Raw genomic sequence first — 24,962 nt, forward strand, 5'->3', positions numbered from 1 at the left:
AAGTGTCTGGAACTAAATATATAAGGAATGAAGATTACAGCCTGAAACTTAGTGCTTTTTTTTTTTTCTTTTTAGCCATTAACTTGTAAAAATGTTATCCTTGTGAAATCTATCCATAGCTTTTACTGATCCTTCCTGGTGGGGCGGCTGGAGGGGCAGGTGTATGCGGTCTGCATGCTGCATATGGCTCAGGGACTTGTAAAGTCTGGGGTTTAGTTCGTGAGTTCTCAGATTGCACTGTCACATCTACACTGTGGTGTCCTGAGCCATGAAGCAGTGCCTATAGACTTCTGGGGAATCATACAGAGCCTGTAGACAGCTGGAAGCCTAATACAGCACCTATAGATTTCTGGGGGAGTGATACAGAGCCTATAGACTTCTGGGGGAATGATACAGAGCCTATATACTTCTGGGGGAATGATACAGTGCCTATAGACTTCTGGGGGAATGATACAGAGCCTATAGACTTCTGGGGGAATGATACAGAGCCTATAGACTTCTGGGGGAATGATACAGTGCCTATAGACTTCTGGGGGAATGATACAGTGCCTATAGACTTCTGGGGGAATGATACAGAGCCTATAGACAATGGGTCTCCAAAGTGCGGCCCTCCAGCCATTGCAGTACTACATTTCCCATCATGCCTGGACAGCCAAATCCAAAGCTTTAGCTGTCCAGGCATGATGGGAATTGGGGTTTTGCAATAGCTGGAGGGCTGCAGTTTGGAGACCCATGCTATAGACTTTTGGGGTGATAATGCAGCGCCTTAAGCCTACTGGCGGCTTAAGAATGAGCATATAGACTCCTGGGCAAATAATACAGAGCCTTTAGACTTCTGAGGTAATAATACAGCTTCTATAGACTTCTGGGGGAATAGTACAGCACCTGTAGACTTCTGAGGAGCAAATAATACAGCGCCAATAGCCTGCTGGGGCGTAATACAGCACCTATAGTATTCTGGTGAATAATACAGCGCCAATAGCCTGCTGGGGCGTAATACAGCGCCTATAGTATTCTGGTGAATAATACAGCGCCAATAGCCTGCTGGGGCGTAATACAGCACCTTCTACACTAGTGACATCTGGCTCAAGCGCATATGTGAACACGGCCTTACAGAGCTGTTTCAGGCATCACCTTATAAACCAGCAGGGTCTTTGCCTTATACCTGAGGCCTATAGCTTCCTGTCTTTCGAAGAATTTGCCTTCACTATGTTCATGCAAATACAACTGTGTCACTAGATCTGCCATGTAGTACAGCGCCTTGTATGATAGTTGATCGGCTACGTGTTTGCAGCGTTGCAGTGGTTACAGATCGGCAGAATTGTGATTGTGGAGTGTAGTGCTAAATAAGACCCAACACCAGGGCTGTATACAACAAGGTATTTCAGCTTCCGCATGTCCTATAGACAGTGACTAGAGCAATGGTCATGCATGTGCACTGCCATTACCTTTCCAATCCTTGGGGGGGGGGGATCAGTGGTTGATCTTCCAGCGTTCAGCTAGTTACCATTCTGATCTTTGGATAACACTTCATCATATACAGATTTCAGTGAAAGGTCACTCTGGGTTTGCTTGAAACTTTATATCAGAATAAAATAATGTATCCTTCTGGTTAGAAGCATTGATCGTTGTTAATGGTGTGGGGATCAGTTTCCGCTGTATAGCGGTGTGGAGGCCTTGTGTTTGTTGCTGTGTCACTTATTGGAGATAATAATAGAATAACCTGCAGGAAGCAGTAGGATTGTGATGTTCGGTCCGGTGAGTAGAGATCTCGCCCTTCCATGCTTCTCTTTTTACATCTACACGACTGCGTTCTCTATGTATTTTATCATTTAGTAATATGAGCGATGTACTTATCCTTTTCTTCTTCTTTTCTTCCATGTCAGTGCCCAGCCGGCTGGGTGAAGAAGCCAAAATGGCTACTGGCAACTACTTTGGATTTACCCATGGTGGTGCAGCTCAGTACAGGTAATATATGGACTTGTCTTGTTACAGTGACGTTACATTGTGAACTGTTCTCGCAAACAAGATCACTAGCCCAGCATGGTGTTGCTGAAGCGAGGGGAACATGTTTGCTAAATGAAGTTTGGTTCTAGAAGTGCCTGACCTGTAGACTCGTGACTGCGGTCATAGCTTCTGTGCCAGGACATCGTCATCGTCATGAGCGGCTGTCAGAGCGGAAATCACAGCAAGTAGTGTGAGCGAGCAGATCTGCAGTGTAAAGCAAGAGGGAGGGAGCATGTTATAATAGAGAATATGGAATTCAGATCAGACAGTATAGTCCAGATCATCTCTAGTCATAGATGGAAGTGGTGGAATTACATTACATAAGAGGTAACTATTTTACAGTATTGCTTTGACAGGGTTTCGTAGTAAATTGTAGTCACACTTTTTTTGGGCCATGAGGCTTTGCTGGATGCATCACATGACAGACACGATTGGCCCTGTATGGACTCTGTCTGTATGGTTCTGGCGTCATGATTATGTTACCCATCCCATGAGATGTGAGCAGACCATAAAATAAGGATATTGTTCCTTATCACATGTACAGATGAATGTAATACATTTGCTGGGTCATCTGCTTACTGGTTACCTGTATGATAGCTTGCTGTGGTGCCAGGAACCCTACTGTCATCTAGTGTAGAATACAGTAAAGGTGAGAACATTGTGTGAACTGTTCCTCAATGGGAAGATGTAAGTAAACCGATGCCGGACATCTTAGACAGCTTCTTATCTCTTTTGAGAGCTAAAGGATCAGGCACTGTAATTCAAAATGTCTGCTTTTCATCTGTCACAGTAGAGTAGAGTAGCCCCATCAGAGGCTTTTTCCAACGACTGCAAGTTTATCACCATTGCTCTTTAAAGGGTGTCCCACCATTAGAAAATGGCTCCTATCTACAGTAGGAAGTGGGGGGAGGGGTCCATCTCTGGGACCCGAGTCTCCCAGCAGAGGTAGCAGAGTACATGCTTGTCTCTCAAGCAGCTGCCATGGAGAATCAATGCAGTGGTGGTCACTTGAGAGTGAAACTCCAGCATTCTTAGGTCTATCTGAGCCCGATCGTTCGGTATTTGAATACCGGTGGCAGCTGAAGTTAGATGCCACCCTAGCCTATGGCTCGACCTTGGATGGACCTGAGCATGCTCAGATTTCGCTATTTTCTAGTGATCACATGCACTACTCTTTTCTGCTAGGAGACTCTGGTACCTGTCCTTAAGACCTTTAAGATCTTAAAGGTCAAACCCTTTCAATCAGACATCTTAGACAGCATCTTATCTCTTTTGAGAGCTAAAGGATCAGGCCTTGTAATTCAATATGTCTGCTTTTCATCTGTCGCAGTAGAGTAGACTCGCCCCATCAGAGGCTTTTTCCAACTATGGCAAGTTTACCACCATTGCTCCTAAAAGGGTGACCCACCATTAGAAATTGCATCACAAGCACTACTCTTTTCTGCTAGGAGACTCTGGTACCTGTTCTTAAGACCTGTAATCAGACAGTGATAACCTGTTGATAAGGGATAACTTGTAATGTTGGGACAATCCCATTAAGTGTACAGGCAGCTTAAGATGTTAGCGGAGCTGTCAGTGCATCCCTGCAGCAGAATAGTGAATGCAGCTCTGGCAGTAAATCACAGTCCAGTCACTATAATAATCCGGTTAGATAATAGGCAATGCAGCTATTTGCATTCTTTCTTTCTTTCTTTTTCTTTTTTTTTTTTAATTGTAATTTTTAATAATTTTCACACAGTAAAATATACATACAATAAATGCTATCACAAAATTGCAATAATCATTTGAAAAGTTATCACAAGTAACAATTAAACAATTTCAGGAAAAGTCCTTATAAACACAGCACCTTAATAAGGTACAAGAGAAACTACAATAAAACATACCATGCAACAACAGATCATGGACTTGCAGTGTTGCAGAACAATACAACAATACAACAGAAAACACAGGAGACAAAGGGGACACGTAAGGAAAAAGGGCTGGTTTGCATTCTTATAACAGTCACCAAGAGAAACTATTTACCAAGTATTTGTTCAGCTTGGCATTTAGTTTTATGTTCATTCTTTATTGCCTCTTGGTCAGGATGGTTATTTAGGCTGCATACCACAACCATGAGGTTAGTAATGCCTCCCAACCACAGGAAATATACACTCTGCTGTCACATAAGAGATTGTTGTGAGCCGGTTGTGTTAGTCTTACAGGTCCAGTAACACTTACCACCATATAGCCACCATGGTTCTAGTCATGTCATGTTGAGTCTCCCTTTAAAGTGTAACTACCTTTTTTAAAAACTTCTGTCATGTCATAGGAACATATATGAGAAGTGCCTATTGATCGGGGCCAATAACTAGAATGTGCGCTGTGCTCCTTCATCTCTGCTATAGGGAGGTGAATTCTGTAGACTTAGATGGCTGATACTGCAGTGTACATAGACTGCTCGTATTGGCGCAGCCACCGTTCTGTCATACGGCCGTGTCACAGGACGGATGCTGTTTTGCCATATCTGTATGTGGCCTAAGGATATTTTTATTCTGTATAGAGCAGAGCACAACTGAGCATTTCACCCCCAGCTCACTGCTAGATTTAATAAACTCAATTTGTCTATGGAACTTGTGTCCCACAACAAGTCATCAAGCATCAAGCCAGGGAGCGAAGCACTAAATCGCATGCTTCTCCCAGCTCTGTCCAATAAATATTGTGAGTCTCCGCAGACAGCAACCAAAACTTGTGACCATGTGACTTACTAAATGTATGTTTGTTGAGTGATAGTAACACTTTGTAGTTTGCTGTGTAGACTTTGTGGCTGTTCACATTGTAGTCCCGGGTCACAGCTTGCTCTAAGGTGCCACATACATGGCTTACGTTATCACACATTAGCAGGTTATATTTAGAGCCGGATAGCAGGAATCCAGGGGAAGCCAGGAACAGTCTGACACCAGCGCCCATCATCAGGTGACTGTAAAACACTGAGAGATTTATAGCCCTGAGACGACACAGGAGCCATGTTATTGCTGCCCTGACACAGGGGACCACACGGTCTGCTGGGAGGTCCGATACACTATACGTAACAGGAGTCTTGGGGCCATCTTGCCTTTCCTCTAGAGATCAGCACGGAATCGATCACATTACACGTCTTTCCTGTGTTACATCTTGTAGCCGCTGACAGGATGGGAGAGCTCATAGCCAGCTGCTTCTGGTTACACTTGGCCGCCTCATTGTGTTCTGTTGTGTCCTTGTTAGATTCCTGAATCTGCTCCTGCCATTGAGCAACCATTTGTTTTTCCCTTTTGTCTCTTGTTGCTAGTTTGCAGTCATTTCACTGGGACAAGTTATATTGATATATTGATAGATATATTTGATACTTTTTGTTTTGCGGTGAAGCGTTCTGATAAATGTAGAATTTTACGTTGCTGGTTTTGACACTTTTTTTCTTAAGTAATGTTATAGTGTACATGTTGCGAATCACAACAGGGGTTGTGAGTGCTTTTTTTTTACGTTTTCAGTGCTTAAAGAGGATGTACCTGACCCAGGGATGGATCGGCGCCGTCTCGGGGAAGCCGATGCCGCGGTCCCCAGTGAGAGGGAATTCCCTTCCCTCTATGATGCGGCTTCATAAGAATCAATGGAGCCGGGTCATACAGGGGCGGGGGATTCCTCCTACTGGGGGCGGGCCAGCCCGCCTCCTGTGCTTCAGCTCCGGCCCGGGACCCGTGGATAGAACAGCACCGTACACGGGAACCGGGCCGCGGTTTAAAAAACGGACGGATTCATCCCTGTGTCAGATTAAAGAGGATGTACCTGATGGTACATCCTCTTTAAATCAACAAAATTTTCTTTAAAAAAATACTGTACCGGTATGCCACAGGGTGCAGGGGATCTATGGAGCGAGCTCAGGAGCCAAGTCCTCACCGTTAAACATTGCAATAGCAGTGGCCCGCCATTAAGTGTTAGTAACAGGGGCAGCCCCGGAGACTGCGGTGGTCCTGATCAATTTCCATGACTGCCGGACTCTGTCAGACTCTATGAGAAGATCAGATTACCCTGATGCTATGCAATGGCATAGCATTGACCAGTGTTGGCACTTTAACCTCTTAAGGACCCATGACGTACCGGCACGTCATGGATCACTGTCACTTAAGGACCCATGACGTGCCGGTACGTCATCCCTTTAAACGGGCGCCGCGGCCGGCCGGGTCCCGATCGGGGGAGATAGCCTGCTATAATACATAGCAGGCCATCTCTCCCTGTCGGCATGGAGGGTTGTTAACCCCCCCCATGCCGACGATCGCCGCTATTGGCTGATAAGCCCATAGCGGCGATCGGAACCTTTCCGGGCCATCGGTGGCCCGATGACCCGGAAAAAAATGGCGGTGGGTGCTGTCCGAGGACGGCACCGACCGCCATTACTGTAAAAAGTAATGGTGGTCACGGTACCACCGTCCCGATCGCCGTGAACGGCGATCAAAGTCCCCACAAGTAATAAATACCTGCTCCGGACCCCTCAGCTAGGTAGCTGAGGGGTCCGGAGCAGGTATTTGTACATTACTCACCTGTCCCGGGGTCCTGATCGGCGTCTTCCGGGTTCCCGGCGTCCACTTCCTCTTGTTGGGACTTCGGCTTCTTCCGTGAGTCCCGATCGTCTCTTTCCGGCTCCAGCGTCGTCTATTTTCGTATTTTTCCGGCTCCAGCGTCGTCTATTTTCGGATCTTGCGCTCTGCTGCCCCCTAGCGGCTGATAAGTGTAATACACGTATCAGCCACTACAGGGATGTTCAGAATGTAGTAAAAAAAAAAAATTTTTTCCCAATTTTTTTTTTTTTCTATTTTCCGCACCCTATCGCCGCTGAGTGTTGATCAGCATCGCACGAAAGTGCGCTGCTAATCAGCAACTCCTCCTTTTTGGCGTAGGGTGTTTTTTTTTTTATATCCTACTGCCACGGTCTGCTTATAAGTGCCGAACATAAGTGCGGCATTCATCAGCAACACCATTTTTGGCGTAGGTTTTTTTTGTATACTTACTGTAAAAAACACGTAAAAAAACACTACATTACACCACACTACATTGAATAAAGTTTTACACTACACCACTACATACCCCATATACCAATCCCCATATAAAGATGGCCCCCAGGGTGTTTTCGGTGTCGGACGCATACGTTATTATTGCCTCCGACACCGAAACAGCCAGTGAGGATGAATGGGGGGGATCCTTCTTTCCTCCATTCATCCTCATCCTCCTCATCATCCAGTGACGTGTCTGGGAGTAGCGTAGCGTACGCTGCCTCCCGGACACGTCTTTTCCGCCAGTACCGTCCCAATAAGAGATGACGGTATGGCGTGAAATTCTACAAACTCTGTGAGAGTACCTCAGGGTACTCTTACAGATATAGGGTACGTGCACACTGCGGAATGGAGAAGGATAACCCTTCGTGCATTCCGCAGCTGGCACCCGCCGGCGGACTGATGCAGGGGCGCGTCTCCGCCTGTGTCATAGACTCTATCCTATGCATGGGCGGATTCCATTATCCGTCATTCCATCAACACGTTGGACGCAGAGCGGAATCCGCCCGTGCATAGAATGGAGTCTACGACACGGACGGAGACGTGCGCCTGCATCAGTCCGCCGGCGGGTGCCAACTGCGGAATGCACAAAGGGTTATCCTTCGCGATTCCGCAGTGTGCACGTACCCTTAGAGTGTATGTAGGAAGGGACACCCGAATCCAGCCCCCAGATGCCCCCCCCCCCATCCTCGGAGTTAGTGGGGAGATCGTCCGGGAACTGATCTTCCCACTGCTGGATAAAGGTCACCACCACCCGTACGGGGATAACCTTTATACCAGCACCCCCTCTTCCGGTCCCTCGCTGCCCGAGCTACTGTAGCTTGCGGCACGATCCGAACATATCAGAAGTAGTAATAGAGCCCTAATATTTAGCAGCCATGGAGCGGACCCAGCGCTTCTGGATATGAGGGACCCCGTATCGCACCAGGACAACATTTTCCAGGTGACGTCCCCCACACTGGAGAACAGGAGACCCCAGAAGAAGTGCAGAGTGTGGCGTAACAGGGGGATCAGGAAGGACAACATTTACCAGTGTGACACCTGTCCTGATCCCCCCGGCCTCTGCATACTGGATCGCTCCAAGGCGCACTACACGTCATTGGGGTTCTACATTATCTAAATTCTGTCCCTTATTCCTATTTCAGGGGTCACGTTGATCCAGGGATTATTCTGATCGCCATTATGGAGTCGGGAAGGAATTTTTCCCCTGTGATGAGGCTACTGTCGTCTGCCTCACGAGGGGTTTTTGCCTTCCTCTGGATCAACACAGGTTGAATTTGATGGACACCTGTCATTTTCAACCTTATAAACTAATAATTGGCCTAATACCCCCAAATAAATTAGAATTGTCCCTTTTCCCCAGCTAAATAGGTATGGCTGCCATTCCCATTAGAGGAGGCCATGATGCAATTACAAAGCCTCTGTGCGGCCAGGACAGTAGAAACCCCCCACAAGTGACCCCATTCTGGAAACTACACCCCATAAGGAATCTAACAAGTGGGGCAGCGGGTATATGGCCCCCTGGTGACGGCCACATTTGGGACGTGAAAATGAAAAAAATGGTATTTTTTATTTTCACGGCACATGTCCTACACATGTGCCCATCACTAGTGGGGTCCATATGCTCACTGCACCCCTTGTTAGATTCCTTATGGGGTGTAGTTTCCAGAATGGGGTCACTTGTCGGGGGTTTCTACTGTTCTGGCAGCACAGGAGCTTTGTAATTGCGACATGGCCTCCATCCCCCATTCCAGCCTCTAAATGGCGCTCTGTCCTTTTGGTGACTTGCCCTGTGCCCATATGGCAAATTATGTCCACATGTGGGGTATTTTCGTACTCAGGGGAAACTACCCTACACGTTTTGTGTTCATTTTCTTTTTTAACCCCTTGTGGAAATGGAAAAAAATCAAGGCTAGACCAACATTTAGTGTAATTTTTTTAAAATTTTTACTCTAAATCATTGATCTTGTCTTGATTTTTTCATTTTCACAAGGGGTTAAAAGATAAAAAAAAACACAATGTGTAGAGCAATTTCCCCTGAGTACGGAAATACCCCACATGTGGACATAAAGTGCCATGCGGGTGCAGGGTAAGCCTCCAAAGGGAAGGTGCGCCATTTGGTTTTTGAAGGCTGGATTTGGATGGAATGGATTTCGAGTGGCCAGGTTGCATTCAAAAGGCCCCTGTGTTGCCAAGACAGTTAAACCCCCCACAAGTGACCCTATTATGGAAACTACACCCCTCAAGGAATGTAACAAGGGGTGTAGTCAGCATATGGACCCCACTGGTGACGGGCACAAATGTGGAACAATGTGGCGTGAAAATGAAATATTAAATTTTTTACACTATAATGTTGGTCTAGCCTTGAATTTATCATTTTCACAAGGGGTTAAAAGAGAAAAAAACACACAAAATGTGTAGAGCAATTTCCCCCGAGTCCGTAAATACCCCACATGTGGACATAAAGCGCCATGTGGGTGCAGGGCAAGCCTCCGAAGGGAAGGAGCGCCATTTGGATTTTAGAGGTTGGATTTGGCTAGAATGGATGATGAACGCCATGTCGCATTTACAGAGCCCTTGTGCTGCCAAAACACTGTAAACCCCCCACAAGTGACCCCATTCTGGAAACTACACCCCTCAAGGAATCTAACAAGGGGTGCAGTGAGGATATGGACCCCTGGATGACGGGCACATTTGTGCCATGAAAGTGAAAAAATGAAAATTTTCACTTTCACGTCACATTTTTCCACATTTGTGCCCGTCACCAGTGGGGTCCATATGCTCACTGCACCCCTTGTTAGATTCCTTGAGGGGTGTAGTTTCCAGAATGGGGTCACTTGTGGGGGGTTTCCAGTGTCTTGGCAGCACGAGGGCTCTGTAAATGCGACATGGCCCTTGAAATCCATTCCAGTGAAATCCAGCTTCCAAAAGCCAATTGGCGCTCCTTCCCTTTGGAGGCTCGTCCTGCGCCCGCTTGGCACTTTATGTCCACATGTGGGGTATTTCCGTACTCGGGAGAAACTGTGCTACATGTTTTGTGTTTTTTTTTTCCTTTTATCCCTTTGTGAAAATGAAAAATTGAAGGCTAGAACAACATTTTAGTGTAAAAAATACTTTAGTCTTTTTTCAAGCCATATTGTTTGGAAAATCTGTGAAGCACCTGTGGGGTCCAGATGCTCACCGCACCCCTTGTTACATTCCTTGAGGGGTGTAGTTTTCTAAATGGTGTCCCTTTAGGGGTGTTTTTTAGGTTTTGGCACCCCAGAGCCTCTGCCAACCTGAAGTGGTACAGTCAAAAATGACCAAAAATAACGGAGCCATTGAAATTCACTAGGCGCTCCCTTATATCTGAGGCTTGTGGTTGCGTCAAATAGCGCAATAGGGCCACATATGGGGTATTTCTATAAACTGCAGAAATGGGGCAATCAATATTGGGGTGCATTTCTCTGGTAATAGGTTTATAATTATGAAAAATATTGGATTACAATAAAATCTCTGCACAGAAAATTAAAATTTTCAAATTTCTTACACACTTAGCTTTTATTTCTGTGACTCCCCTAAAGGGTTAAAAAACTTTCTGGATGTGCTTTTGCAGAGTTTAGGGGGTGCAGTTTCTGAAATGGGGTGCTTCGTGAGGCTTTCTAACACACAGTCCCCTCAAATACACTTTAAACCTGAACAGTTCCCTAAAAATATCTGATTTTGAAATTTTACTGAAAATTTGGAAATTTGCTGCTAATGTTTTAAGCTTCCTATTGTCTAAAAAAAATGAAATATAGTTTAATAAATGCCGCCAACATAAAGTAGACATGTTGCTAATGCTATTTAATATATAATTTATGTGGTATAACCATTTTCTGTATAAGCAGAAAAGTTTTAAAGTTGGAAAAATGCATTTTTTCACAATTTTTCACGCTATTTTGGGTTTTTTCATAAAGATTCGTTATAAGTATCGACTCCAATTTACAAGAAATGTTAAGTACAATATGTCACGAGAAAACAATCTCAGAATCAGCCGGATAGGTAAAAGCATCCCGAAGTTATTAATGAATAAAGTGACACTGGTCAAATTCATAAAATTTGCTCCGGTCCTTAAGGCCATTTCAGGCTCTGTCCTTAAGGGGTTAAAGACCTAAAAAGTCTAAAAAAAAAAATATGCCAAAGCCCCCTCCCCCAATAAAAAAAAGTTAAAATAGAAGATTGTCGGCAGAAAAAGACCACTGGGTCCATCTAGTCCGCCCTTTTAGTATTTTCTTCCTTATTATCTTAGGATAGATATATGTCTATCCCAGGCGTGTTTAAATTCTGTTATTGTAGATTTACCAACCACCTCTGCTGGAAGTTTGTTCCAGGTATCTACTACTCTTTCAGTAAAATAATATTTTCTTACATTGCTTCTGATCTTTCCCCCAACTAACCTCTCACCCCCTTTTACAAATAAAGCATGTAAAAGTAACTATATATATATATATATACACATACACATAGTGTGTTCAATATCCTGCAGTGATCTATAGGGAGGATTTCTCTCTGGCAATAGGCCGGACCTGTCACCTTGAGATGAATGTGAAACATTACTGAGCATACTCTGGGACCTGTGAAGAGGTCATTCTTCAGGGAGCTACTGTTGTCTTATACGGGTGCTGTCGCCTGTTGCTATAATGCTGTACAGTTCACCTTACAGCAGTCTCCTCCTTATCATCACAGACACAACAGGAAGTCTCCGTTTAGTTTTAACATTTTCTGATGACACGTTCCCTTTAAACCTCATTGTCTGCTAGCCAGGCCTAATGCATATAGTCATGCTATGGACCTCGCCTGTGATTTATAGCAGCACCATGTTTTATTCTAGACTATATTTACAAATCTCCCATTCCATACATTTTCTGTATATGGCGGCCAATGTATAATGCCTCAATCTCAGTGGAGAGAATGTAGTTGTCTGTTTGTTACACTGCTGTGCAATAGTATACACTTAGAAACTCATCTGTTCATGGCTTGGAAACACAGCGCTATACATGGGCCTACCATTCTGCCATAGACACTTAGTAATGTGACCTTATCCTGTAACGTATAACATGCTGCATAGGGCACATTTCTTGTGATATCTGTAACACATTGTTCCTTTTCCATCTATCCGCAGCCAGCAGCCAGCATCAGGAGTTGCCTATTCCCATCCAACCACTGTGGGCAGTTACACTGTGCACCAGGCCCCCGTAGCTGCGCACACTGTCACAGCAGCATACGCCCCTGCAGCAGCTACCGTAGCAGTAGCTCGCCCTGCGCCAGTCGCCGTGGCTGCTGCAGCAACCGCCGCAGCTTATGGCGGCTACCCCACGGCTCATACAGCGACAGACTATGGCTATACGCAGCGGCAGCAGGAGGCTCCTCCACCACCACCCCCTGTGACTACACAGAACTACCAGGTACGGACTACATTTGCTACATCTAACAGAGGGAGTGTGCAAGAAGGTGAATTTTTAGAAAGGTATACATCCTTATTTACACCCCTTTTTTTTTCTTTTAGGATTCGTATTCTTATGTGAGGTCCACAGCGCCCGCTGTAGCCTATGACAGCAAGCAGTACTACCAGCAGCCTACTGCAACTGTGGCAGCCGTAGCTGCGGCTGCCCAACCTCAGCCATCTGTGGCTGAGTCCTACTACCAGACAGGTAGGTTGCTTATTCGTTTTTTTGGTGGGGGGGATATCGATAAAGTGCTAGTAACAGTAAGTCAGTGCTGCAAAAGGGACAAAGTAATGAAGATTTAGACTGGTAACTAGTGTTGTAGAGTGAATTTGTCAAACTATTCGGGCTCGGCAATGTTCTCAGAACCTAAGCGCTCAGAATTTGACTCTCGGCAGCTGCAGAACTTGGATGTCATAGGCTGTACCTATGTCTTACTTGCAGCCTTAGGGTGGCATCCAACTACTGCAGCCACCGGAAAATCAGATGCCAAACATTCGCGTTCAGAGTGTTGCCGAACCGGAACAGTCTGACAGCTCGCTCCACACTTAAAGGGCTAGTGCGGCGGTAAACAATTATTCACAGAATAACACACATTACAAAGTTATACAACTTTGTAATGTATGTTATGTCTGTGAATGGCCCCCTACCCGTGTACCCGGAAGTGTGGTGCGCTATACATACCTGTCACGTGCCGATTTGTCCCCGATCTTCAGTCAGCGATGTCGTCTTCGGACGGCCGGGCTGAATCCCTCCGACCGTCCTGAGTGCCGGCCGCCCTCTTTAGCGTCATCAGATGCTCAGCCGCGACTGGCTGAGCACAGTTATGCTCAGCCAATCGCGGCTGAGCAGCCGATGACGCGGCAGAGGGCGGCCGGCACTCAGGACAGACGGAGGGATTCGGCCCGGCCGTCCGAAGACGACATCGCTGACTGAAGATCGGAGACGAGTCTGCACGTGACAGGTATGTATAGCGCACCACACTTCCGGGTACACGGGTGTGGGTGGTGGGACATGGGGAAGGGGGCCATTCACAGACATAACATACATTACAAAGTTGGATAACTTTGTAATGTGTGTTATTCTGTGAATAATTGTTTTCCGCCGCACTACCCCTCATTATTCTCAATGACCTTAGAGCATCAATTACAGTGTAATATTTTGACCTTTGAATGAGCAGAGAGTTTGCCATTCTAAGGTCTTTGTATTGGTAAAAGCTCTCTCGTTGGTCACAGGTGATTCTTTATGGCCACTAGTGTTCTGGGTATAAAATAGGATGAGAATTTCATTATTGGACTTGTACAAATATATTAACATAAGATTATAAACCATTATCCTAAACCATGCAACTAAACCACATTGTTTTCTGCAATACATCTTTTCTTCCTCCTGTGTACCAGCTCCTTTCGCCTTGTCTCTTCCAGTTGCTCCCAAGGCTGGCTACAGCCAGGGTGCTGCACAGTACACGCAGGCGCAACAGACCCGACAAGTGACGGCCATCAAACCTGCCAACCCCAGTCCAGCTACAACTACCTTCTCTATATACCCTGTATCCTCCACTGTGCAACCAGTTGCTGCTGCAGCCACTGTGGTGCCCTCATACACTCAAAGCGCCACCTACAGCACAACAGCTGTTACATACTCTGGTAAGCACTCCCTTCATTTCAAACATATATTTGAACGTTTGTTTATCCTATGCATATCTCCTTCAGACATGTTGGCCTACTCCTCTGGCAGTAGCTTATCTTTCTGACAACCAAAGGATTTGCTATTGTAAACCAATATGCCCAGCCTGCTCTCCCACCACATCCCCTGTATAGGCCAGCCCCTCATGGTTGGACAGCTAAATCTTTGGCTGTACAGGAATGATGACAAGTGTATTTTTGCAATGGGAGAGCTGCAGGTTTGACAATAGTTTATTATATGGTCGGCTGTACCGCTAACATTTATCTTATAGTTGTGGCCACTTTTAGATGCTGCTGTTGTCTTTGGTATAGTCTGTGCAATACTCCGGGTATTTTTTTTTTTCTTTCAAATCAAATGGTGTCAGAAAGTTATACAGATTTCTAATGTACTTCTATTTAAAAATTCAATTCTTCCTGTACTTTTCAGCGGCTGTATGTCCTGCAGGAAGTGGTTTATTCTTTCCAGTATGTCACAGAGCTCCCTCCTTCAACCTCTGTCCATGTCGGGAACTGTTCAGAGCAGGAGAGGTTTTCTATGGGGATTTGCTACTGTTCTGGACACTTCCTGACATGGACAGAGGTGGCATCAGAGAGCTCTGTTAAGCGTTACATAGACTTAAGTGCTGTGCATATTTCATTTCAGTATTTGTCAGTTTGTATACGGCTTTGAAGTGCACGAATAAATCCCATATTAATTGATGATGTGTTTTTGATCCACAGGTACAACCTACTCGGGTTATGAGGCTGCAGTGTATTCGGCAGCATCATCCTATTATCAGCAACAGCAGCAACAGCAAAAACAAGCAGCCGCGGCTGCAGCCGCTGCCGCCACTGCAGTCTGGACCGGGACCAACTTCACAAAAAAGGCTCCATTTCAGAACAAGCAACTTAAGCTTAAGCAGCCACCCAAACCACCTCAGATCCATTACTGTGATGTCTGCAAGATTAGCTGTGCTGGACCTCAGGTGAACCTCCCATTAAGCTTCTCTGTCTCTGTTAGCCATAATCCCTTTTAGTGTATACTGTTCTGATCACACAGTACGCCGCATCAACCTATTTAAAGTTCTAGAAAAGAATACAGTACTTGCTTTTTATGTTTATGTGCATCACATTGCTTACATTTCCATTGTAGATGAATAATCATTTGCAAACTAGATCACTAGCTCTGCAGCCCGTTGCAGAAGCGAGGGGAACACGTTTGCTATAGTAACCGATGTAGCAACCAAAAAGCACCAGAATTGAGTCTGTGGCTTTGTAGTTGTACATAACACGCTTTGTCATGGAAACCTCCATTATAAGAGTTTCTATTTCTGTTAGTATTGACCATTTAGTAATGGGTTTGATTTTTTTTCTTTTTATTTCTCATCCCTAACAAATAATAGACCTATAAGGAGCATTTAGAAGGACAAAAGCACAAGAAGAAAGAAGCTGCCTTAAAAGCCTCCCAAAACACAACCAGCAGCAGCACAGCTATCCGTGGGACCCAGAACCAGCTCCGCTGTGAGCTTTGCGATGTCTCTTGCACAGGGGCCGATGCCTATGCTGCCCACATCAGAGGTGCTAAACACCAGAAGGTACATATATCTAAATATTTCACAACTCTGTAATGGAGACTCGGTGTAGTTGCAACGTTTTTAGGTGTCAAATATGTTTAAATTCCTACATATGTTTGCTAAAAGTATAATAATTATAATGCACAGGATGTTAGGCCATGCTATTATCCATGACATGCCCCTTTCCCTGCCCCAGGAAACCACACCCCTTTTGATGCTTTTTGGCTCAATTATTCACAATATTGGTGCATGTGGAGCCGAACTTTTGGCATATGAGGCATTGTAAACGTAGGCCAGTGTTCCTGATTGCATCTAATAGTATCCATTCGGCACTGGGTGGATACATTCAATTGGTGAATTCATAGACCAGTTGCCACTATCACTATTGTTGAATATACATGACCAGCTGCCACGGCCATGTTTGGAATTTGGTGCTGATTTAGGAATCTGGGGAAAAAAATAACACAATGGAAAACGCTTAATATTACTGTGGTAGAATTTCTGGTTTGTTCTTAAAGTGGCCGTGGCTAAGGACTGGCCATTCTTTTTATTTTAAATCTGCATATTGATGATTCTCACCAAAAAATTATATAGTAATATAATATATAGATGGGAAGATAGGGATGTGTGTGTGTGTGTGTGTGTGTGTGTATATATATATATATATATATATATAATTTATATTTATTATTATTATGAGTGTGTTTTTAAATTACAGTAATTCATATTTATTTATATTTTTATAAATTTATTTATGCTATTGAATTGATAATTATATATAAAAAAAATTAAATATATAAAAATGTGTGTATATATAATAAATAAATATATATATATATATATATATATATATATATATATATATATATATACACACACATTTATTTAATGTAGTTCCTAAACAGTTATGTAACAGTTATGTTATGTAACACACGCTGAGCCTTTTCCATTTACTTGCTGATTTCCTTCAGGTTGTAAAGCTGCACACCAAGCTTGGCAAGCCCATTCCGTCGACCGAACCAAATGTTGTGAACCAATCTGTCACTTCAGCAGCTGTCTCCAAGGCCTCTTCCAACAGTACATCTAGCACCAACGGGGGCTCCTCTGTCACCACACCTGCTGCAAAACTGCTTACATCCACTTCTAGTGCGTCTCTTGGCTCCTCAAGCGCCAGCAAAATGTCTACCATCTCATCTAACAGCATCGTCAAGAAAATAACCACACCAAAAATAACCTTCGTAGGCAAGTGGAAATATGACTATTGTCTTTGTGAATGTACTCGCTGGTTATTATAGAATAATAATACAGTGAAATTCTTTTGGTGTCAGCAAAAAAAACTGGTGTAGGAGTCGTGAATTCTCAGCTGAGCATTCAGAAGTGTTTATGTGACTTGTTGCTGTGTTTAGCCAGCTGTTGCATGACACGCTTGTCAGCCCTCATTTCAATCAGAATACTCTGATCACACGGTGCTCTCAATCTAGATCGGGTCCTAACTTGCACATGTTACTTATAGGTTTAAAGAGAACCAGTAAGCACTATTGTGCTGATATGGTTCCCTCCAGCACTGTATAGAGTTACTGTGCTGCTTACGGCACGTATCGACCACGGCTGCAGCAGTAGCTTTAGTAGGCAGCGTGAGACAGGAAAATGGGAGGCAACTAGTCATCTGGGCTGGGAGATGCCCAGGACTAGTCACCGCTCTCTCCCTATCTTGCTGACTGGTTCCCTTTTAAAAAAAAACTGATACATATTTAGGTGGTCATGGTTACGTAGATGAACAAGTTCCTTGCAAACTAGATCACTAGCTCTGCATCCAGTTGCAGAAGCGAGGGGAACACGTTTGCTATAATAATCGATGTAGAAACTGAAAAAGCAACAGAGTGGAGTCTGTGGCTTTGTAGTTCTACATTACAATCTTTCTTATGGAAACCTCCATTATAAGAGTAAGGCCTTATTCCCATGTTCCATAAATACGGAGGTTGTGCTACGGAATTAAGTAAGGAGCTCCTGGCGTCATAATAAATAACAATCTGGAACACTCAGGTTTTTTTTTTTTAAAGGGGTTGTCCAGCTCTACAAAAACATGGCCACTTCCTTCCAGAGACAGCACCTTTCTTGTCTGTAGTTCAGGTGTGGATTGCAATTAAGTTCCATTCGTTTCAGTAGAACTGACTTGCAAAACCTACACCCAAACTGGAAAAAATCATTACGATGCCAGGAGTTTGAGAACTGTTTTGGTCTTTGCACTATTGTACTGACACAGCGTCGTCGATACAGTAGCACAAAGATTTAAACAGTTTCAGAACTCATAATGATATGAAGAGGGGAAAAAAACTGATTTGTGTAGAATCTCTAAAGTTTTAATCCACACGGATCAGGACTAGCAGGTAGAAGTGTGATATTGACTTACTTTATTGAGTGAGAAGGGAACATCCTTAGCATGGTCACTAGGTTTTTGTGAGCATTGACAAGTGACATGCTGAAAGTGAGTGTTCAGACCCTGACTGATTAGTAGAACACTGCTGCATGCTCCTCTCCCCAACCCGCTCTGCGTGGCTCCATAGATGTGACAGAGCCGAAAGAGAGAATGCATATTTTTCCGAGCGTGTTATGCTGATGACAGATGTACTCCCCTTAAATGCGCTGTATTTGTAGAACCATGCAATTGTATCTTGTGTAATTTGAAAATGCTTGCGAAAGTTGTTTCGGGTATGACTGATTCAGGTTGTTTGCCAGCATTGTGTACCAATCTCTATACCATCAGTAACTTCTATTGCTTTAGTACCCTCGTGTTTACATTTTTTTTCCCCCTTGTTAAGGTGGGAATAAGTTGCAGTCAACTGGAACGAAGCCTGAAGACAGTAAGATGACCGACAGTGTTAAGGTCACATCAAATTCCAGCTCACAGTCACAAGAAGTGAAAATGGATCCAATGTCTGAAGCAGCCCAGACCCTGGCGGCCCTTCAGAGTGACGTCCAGCCTGTTGGCCATGATTACGTTGAAGAGGTTTGTCATATTAATATTTTATTTATGTTAGGTTTTCATTCCCTATTTCCCTTTTGTCTTACAAAACACTTTTGCATTCAGGGTCAGATGTCATGTGGTAGAGTATGTTAGCAATAATATAACAAGTTATTGAAATAAATGATAATTTTTTTTAATATAATTATAGATTAAATAACACGTTCCAGGGTCTGCAAAAAAATGTCATTCTCATGGGTATTAAAGCTTTCAAAACACCATATTGCATTGCTTGTTTCTTCCTCCCGCTTCCCACACACATAGCTGCTCTGCTTCTTGGCAGCTGTGTCTCCGCACCCCCGCTCTTACATTTCCCAGTGAAACCAATTGAGTTATCTAATGTCAACAATATCAGTCCGGAATCTGACACTTTGCTGCAGTCATTAGTTTGATATGTGATAAGCTGCACCGAGTATTGTATCTGTTTTCAGATTACAACTCGTATACATTCCATTTTTCTGGTTATACATACCTTATAATATAAAGAGGTAGTCCAACTTATAACACCGTTCCACAGGTTGAGTGTCTGCTGGATGGTGGGGGGTGTTATCCAACTGCTGAGACCTCTTGAAATAAGATTTGGTCCTGAACTCCCATTGTAATGAGTGGCTATATCTGTAATTCTCATAGACAGTGAGTGGATGGGGGGGTCCCATTAGTCAGAATCCTCCCCCTATAAGGATCTCACTAAAGGATACATGTTATAGGCTTGAATACCCCTTTAAAGTGTCACTGTCGTTTCCTTTTTTTTTTTTTTTTTTTTTTTTTTTTTTTTTTTTGCAGAAATCAATAGTCCAACAGTTTTTAGGAAACTTTTTGTAATTGGGTTTATTAGGCAAATATGCCATTATCTGCATTTAAAAAGCCTTTCCCAAGGTCCTTCCCTCCCCTCTTTCTGTCATCCACTGCTCATTTTCAGGAAATCTCGACTCTTTTACATCAGTCGGATCCTGTCTGTTCTATGGATAGGGGAGGGGGAGGAGGGAGATTAGTCCGCAGCAGAGAACAAAGGATTACACAGCTGGGAGCCACTGAGAGCCCATATTCGGAGGTCAGAGAGGTCTGGGCTGAGGTCAGAGGAGATAGCTTGGTGATGTAGTGTAAATTAACTCTTTGATGTCCTGTTTGTGTGCCTCATGTCCCTTAACCCCTCCCCTCTTCATAGAGAACAATGAAGGGGAGAGAGCTTCAAACTGCTTTTTCATGATAAAAATGCATTTTATGGCTAATAAGTTTCTTAAAATCGCCTGTAAAAATGATTTCTGCAAAAAAAAAAAAAAAAAATTAACAACACTTTAAGGTAAAAAGTTTTATTGGTCTGCAGTTAAATATGTGTCTTGTTTCTGACTAATACGTCATGTTAGTCATGTAAAAAATAATGGAATAAACCTCTAGTCATCTTGGCATTTTAAGATATGAAGATGACTAACAATACCTTAACCCATGCCGGTGCGAATGTCATGAAAATATATTTTAGAGGTTGTAGGAGTGAGAATGTCTCGGGCTTTATCTGTGCAGACGCAGCCATCAAGCTACACACGTCACACCATAATTATAAACTTGGGCAAATAGCAATGGGTATTGTAAAACCTCTTTTTTAGGATATAGGGCTGACATTTGACTACATATTAAATCATTCTACAGGTTAGAAATGATGAAGGAAAAGTTATCCGGTTCCATTGCAAGCTCTGCGAGTGCAGTTTCAATGATCCAAATGCAAAGGAGATGCATCTTAAGGGAAGGAGGCATAGGCTGCAGTACAAGGTAAGGGGGGTATTAACAGGATTCACATTCTCATTGACTTCTGCCTTTTATACAGGCTAATTTTATATTTCCACCAACAGAAAAAGGTCAATCCAGACTTACAGGTGGAAGTGAAGCCCAGCATTCGGGCCAGGAAAATCCAGGAAGAAAAAATGCGAAAACAGATGCAGAAAGAAGAGTACTGGAGAAGACGAGAGGAAGAAGAGCGATGGAGGATGGAAATGAGGTGAGCGCATTGCCATTAAAGGGGATCTGTCATCTCTGTTATGAAGCAGCATAACTAAAAGATAACTGGAAAGGGAAGTTATGTCACCATACTGTGTGCTGTTAGGGTAATAGGTCCCTAGGGACTCATAGTTATGTGTATGTATAAGGGAAGCACTCCCTTCACTCCTCTAACCAGTGATTATTAGGCTGCTATCAGTAGGTGCATATACATGGTAGCCATGAGTCACTGGTGAGAAGGGTATCACTCTAGTCTTGAATACAGTATACTTGGGTCACACATTTGTACCATCACAGTTTTGGATGTCTGTGTTTAGCCCCATGAAGCACTACCTTATGTCTTGATCATCCTGTCACTAGACATCATTAAGTTTGATTACCTAAGACATGTATTTTGACCCTCTGCTGTGTTTTCTTCTTTAAAGGCGCTATGAAGAGGACATGTATTGGAGGCGCATGGAGGAAGAGCAGCATCACTGGGATGACCGACGAAGAGGCCCAGATGGTGGCTATCATCATGGACCCCCTGGGCCACCAGGATTGTTGGGTGTAAGACCAGGGATGCCACCACAACCTCAAGGACCATCTGTGAGTTTTGTTTATTGTGCTGTGTTTTTTAGTTATTACTATATCTGCCTCCTTCGGCGTATGTTTTAGATTTCTTGAAGTTAATCTGTCAGCTGTAATTCTTTTTCTAAAGTGATGATGCTGTTGGGTCAAAGAGACACATGGTACCTTTCATATATCTGACTGTTTCCATATTGTACAAAAATGCTCCTGTTCTGTGCAAAGTGTCAACAAGGTGTTCCCAAACTCCTGAAGTGCTGCTAGCCCTATCACTTTCTTGCCCCCCCTCCCAGTCCTGACCCTGCTTGGGGCTCAGCTTTTAGTTGACTGTCAATCCAACAGGGCTATGCATGGGGTGGGGGAGCGAAAGGGCGATAAAGCCCTCACCACCATAAGAATTGCTTCATTTTTATGGAGTCTATAAGCGTTTTTTTCTATGTTATAGAAACACAGACTGATATCTGAAAGGTACCATGTGTCTTTGTTCTAACATAAATTTCCCCAGTTTCAACATATTCATGTAAGATTTTTGGGACCCCATTGCCTATCTGGATAATGAAGCGGCACTCCTGCGATAACAAATTTCTTTCAAATTAACTGGTGTCAGATTTGCAATTTACTTCTGTGTAAAAATCTCAAGTCTTCCAGTACTTAACATTTGCTGTTTGTCTTCCAGGAAGTGGTTTCCATTCTGACCCAGTGCTCTCTGCTGCCACCTCTGTCCATGTCAGAAGCAAATCCCCATAGAAAACCTCTCCTGTTATGGACAGTTCCTGACATGGAGAGAGGTGGCAGCAGAGAGCACTGTGTCAGACTGGAAAGAATACACCACTTCCTGCAGGAAGTACAGCAGTTGATGAAAATTTAGCCAGTACCACTTTAAGATTATTTTTTTTCTGCAAACTAGATCACTAGCTCTGCATGATGTTGCAGCTGCAAGGGGAACAAGTTTGCAACATTAATTTGCAGAGGGTATAAAGCCTTAAAAGTCCGTCTTTTGGGTTATATAACACCTTCTCCTACAATGTATTCTCTTTTGTGGACTTGATATAAAAAAAATTTCTCCCCCTCTCTACGGATTGAAATGTCTTTGTGTATAATGATGTGATTCTACATTAATTGCTAACAAAACGCTTTGGATATGTTTGCAGCCACTGCGCAGACCAGACTCTTCTGATGACCGATATGTAATGACCAAGCATGCTGCAATATACCCAACTGAGGAAGAGCTCCAGGCTGTTCAGAAGATAGTGTCTCTTACAGAACGAGCACTTAAACTTGTGTCAGACTCAATGGCTGACCAGGACAAAACTAAGGGGAAAGAGACTGAAGAGAAGAAGGACCCAGCTAAGGAAAGGTAATCCGTCTGAATTGGCTGGTTGTCAGATTTGTGTAATCTACCATGTACTTGGGAATCTCTGACACTTCAATGCAGAGATACAGTCCTATACATGGAATGCACAAATAATATCAGCAGCTTCGGGAATAACCCTTACCTTCTGTTTCCTTTGTTTCAGGGCTCTGAAAGGAGTTTTGCGTGTTGGCGTGTTGGCTAAAGGATTGCTTTTACGCGGTGATAGAAACGTCAGCCTAGTCCTGCTGTGCGCGGAGAAGCCAACTAGGACATTGCTGACCCGTATAGCTGACAACCTTCCCAAACAGCTTGCTGTAAGTGCAGAACATGTTTCCCCATCTCTTTTGCAATTGTGTAGCCATGTAGAGACTTTTGTTTGCAATGCCCTGCCCAAAGCTGAGGGGATGTTATGAGCCTGGTCTGCTGTTAGCGTTACTCATGCGTCTGCTACTTTGACAGGATTGACAGGTTCCCTTTTGTGGACCCTTCAGGTACAGGAATCCAAGTCCTCATGGATGTCACTGCCCCACAAGTCATGATCAGTAGATTTTTTTTTTTTTATCCCCAAATTGGGAGAGATCTATCAGGTGGTAGGGATAGAAGCCACCAAGGGCTATATACTCTAGTAACCTGCAGCTGAGCCGTATGTTCTTGTTATGTGACATTCTGTGTATTCTTTTTCTTGCAGGTCATAAGCCCTGAGAAGTACGAGGTGGCCTGCTCCATTCCTGAGGCAGCCATTATACTGAATTCTTGCGTGGAACCTAAAATGCAGGTCACCATAACGCTGACCTCTCCAGTTATAAGAGAAGAAAGCATGAGGGATGGAGGTTGGAAAAAACACAAACCTGACAACACTGCTCTATATCTTACTTGTATAATTTCCTTAATAGGATGATGTATTCTAGTAGAGACAAGCACACACATGGTGTCATCTCTGATCATGTCAGATGCAGATGGGGAGGAGGCTATATACTGTATTAGTAATGAATTCTCTATCTAGGGTTTAGGGGTCGCCTACATCAGTTTTACATGACAGTTTTATTGCCTTTTAACTCAAAACTTTAGGAAAGTTAGGAAACGTTTGCATCTTTGCTATGAAACGAAGTGACACCAGTGTGTCTGTCCCCCGTATATTGTGTAACACTCTGGAGACCTCCACAGGCTATGAAGCCAGAAGCCGCATGGTCAGTGTCTGCAGTACTTTGGGTCTGTTGCTATGTAGGTCAGATAGAATGGCATTTTGTTTCCTTAGTTGGTGGCCAGGCTCCCTATAGACCATAGTTTTATATCACTGCAAAGTTAGTTGGCTCATTTCAGGCATATCCATAGAGCTGCACATAGACATTAGATTAAAGACGCTTTTTCCTTTTCATTTCTGATATTTTGGACAACGGTTGACACAGTCATTACTCCCTAAAACATTTTTTTTTGTCCTGTACTTTTCAGGTGATCGCCGTAAATGGATTGAAAGGGACTCTATCATCAAAGTACAGTAGACCTAGTTTAGGATCTGCATTAGAGTTGAGCAAACCTTGTCCGAACCCCACTGCGGCATTTGGTTACTGGTGGCTGAAGAAGTTGGACACAGCCCTATTGAGCCCTGGAAAACATGGATACTGCCATAGGCTTTATGCATGTTTTCCCAGACTCCCTCGGCCTGCATCCAACTTCTTCAGCCACTGGTAATCAAATGCTGAGAGTTCGGGTTCGCTCAACTCTAATCAGCATAAATGCCACATTTGTCTATGGAACGTGTTTGGCTTTTGCAACATATCTTCATTTATATAATCTGCAGGACAAGACGCAGCCTCTTTCTCTACCTGGCTATATCCCCCTTAGACTCTGAAATCGCTGAATTATCTCTTCCTTATCAATAGCTGGCAAAGGATTCAGATATTCAAGCCTTAGATTAGACTTGGGGAATGTGAAGCGTGATGAAAGCCCTTGGGTCTGAGCTGGTGACATCACTGCCCCTCTGAAGTACCAGATTCCTTTGCCTTGGTACACACTTTCTGGTTTACATAGATGGCTGTCAGCTTAACTCCTTAGTAACCAAAGAACCTTGTAGAGGCTCCCCATAACTCCCCAGTTACATCCTGGTTGCAGAAAAAAGTCTAAATTAACTTTATACTTTAAGGGGTTATCCAGATTTGGAAAAAGCACAGCTACTTTCTTGCAAAAACAAACAGCACCACCCCTGACCTCAGGTTGTGTGTGGTATTACAATTCAGCTCCATTCACTTTTAATAGTACTGAG

General features: G+C 43.8%; 1 protein-coding gene and 4 non-coding genes across 7 annotated transcripts in view; all 5 read left to right on the plus strand.

The window, feature by feature from the left end:
- ZFR (zinc finger RNA binding protein) overlaps positions 1 to 24,962 on the plus strand; it is a 55,841-nt gene that overhangs the window by 24,679 nt on the left and 6,200 nt on the right. For 2 of the 3 annotated variants that reach the window (XM_069963132.1, XM_069963134.1), the window contains exons 3-16: positions 1,887 to 1,968; positions 12,211 to 12,493; positions 12,595 to 12,739; positions 13,933 to 14,178; positions 14,938 to 15,182; positions 15,600 to 15,791; positions 16,742 to 17,012; positions 18,590 to 18,777; positions 20,437 to 20,556; positions 20,637 to 20,782; positions 21,207 to 21,369; positions 22,500 to 22,705; positions 22,866 to 23,016; positions 23,391 to 23,532. In XM_069963132.1, coding sequence (XP_069819233.1) covers positions 1,887 to 1,968; positions 12,211 to 12,493; positions 12,595 to 12,739; positions 13,933 to 14,178; positions 14,938 to 15,182; positions 15,600 to 15,791; positions 16,742 to 17,012; positions 18,590 to 18,777; positions 20,437 to 20,556; positions 20,637 to 20,782; positions 21,207 to 21,369; positions 22,500 to 22,705; positions 22,866 to 23,016; positions 23,391 to 23,532 — 2,580 coding nt within the window. The remainder of the gene's footprint in view (positions 1 to 1,886; positions 1,969 to 12,210; positions 12,494 to 12,594; positions 12,740 to 13,932; positions 14,179 to 14,937; positions 15,183 to 15,599; positions 15,792 to 16,741; positions 17,013 to 18,589; positions 18,778 to 20,436; positions 20,557 to 20,636; positions 20,783 to 21,206; positions 21,370 to 22,499; positions 22,706 to 22,865; positions 23,017 to 23,390; positions 23,533 to 24,962) is intronic. The other variant, XM_069963133.1, reaches the window with a different exon arrangement.
- Positions 2,019 to 2,152, plus strand: LOC138787714 (small nucleolar RNA SNORA66). The gene has a single exon (XR_011362449.1). It is a non-coding gene; the product is annotated as a small nucleolar RNA SNORA66 (small nucleolar RNA).
- Positions 15,362 to 15,490, plus strand: LOC138787717 (small nucleolar RNA SNORA66). The gene has a single exon (XR_011362452.1). It is a non-coding gene; the product is annotated as a small nucleolar RNA SNORA66 (small nucleolar RNA).
- On the plus strand, positions 17,557 to 17,686 carry LOC138787715 (small nucleolar RNA SNORA66). The gene has a single exon (XR_011362450.1). It is a non-coding gene; the product is annotated as a small nucleolar RNA SNORA66 (small nucleolar RNA).
- Positions 22,245 to 22,375, plus strand: LOC138787716 (small nucleolar RNA SNORA66). The gene has a single exon (XR_011362451.1). It is a non-coding gene; the product is annotated as a small nucleolar RNA SNORA66 (small nucleolar RNA).

Source organism: Dendropsophus ebraccatus, chromosome 3 (genome assembly GCF_027789765.1).
Source record: "Dendropsophus ebraccatus isolate aDenEbr1 chromosome 3, aDenEbr1.pat, whole genome shotgun sequence".
Lineage (NCBI taxonomy): Eukaryota > Metazoa > Chordata > Amphibia > Anura > Hylidae > Dendropsophus > Dendropsophus ebraccatus.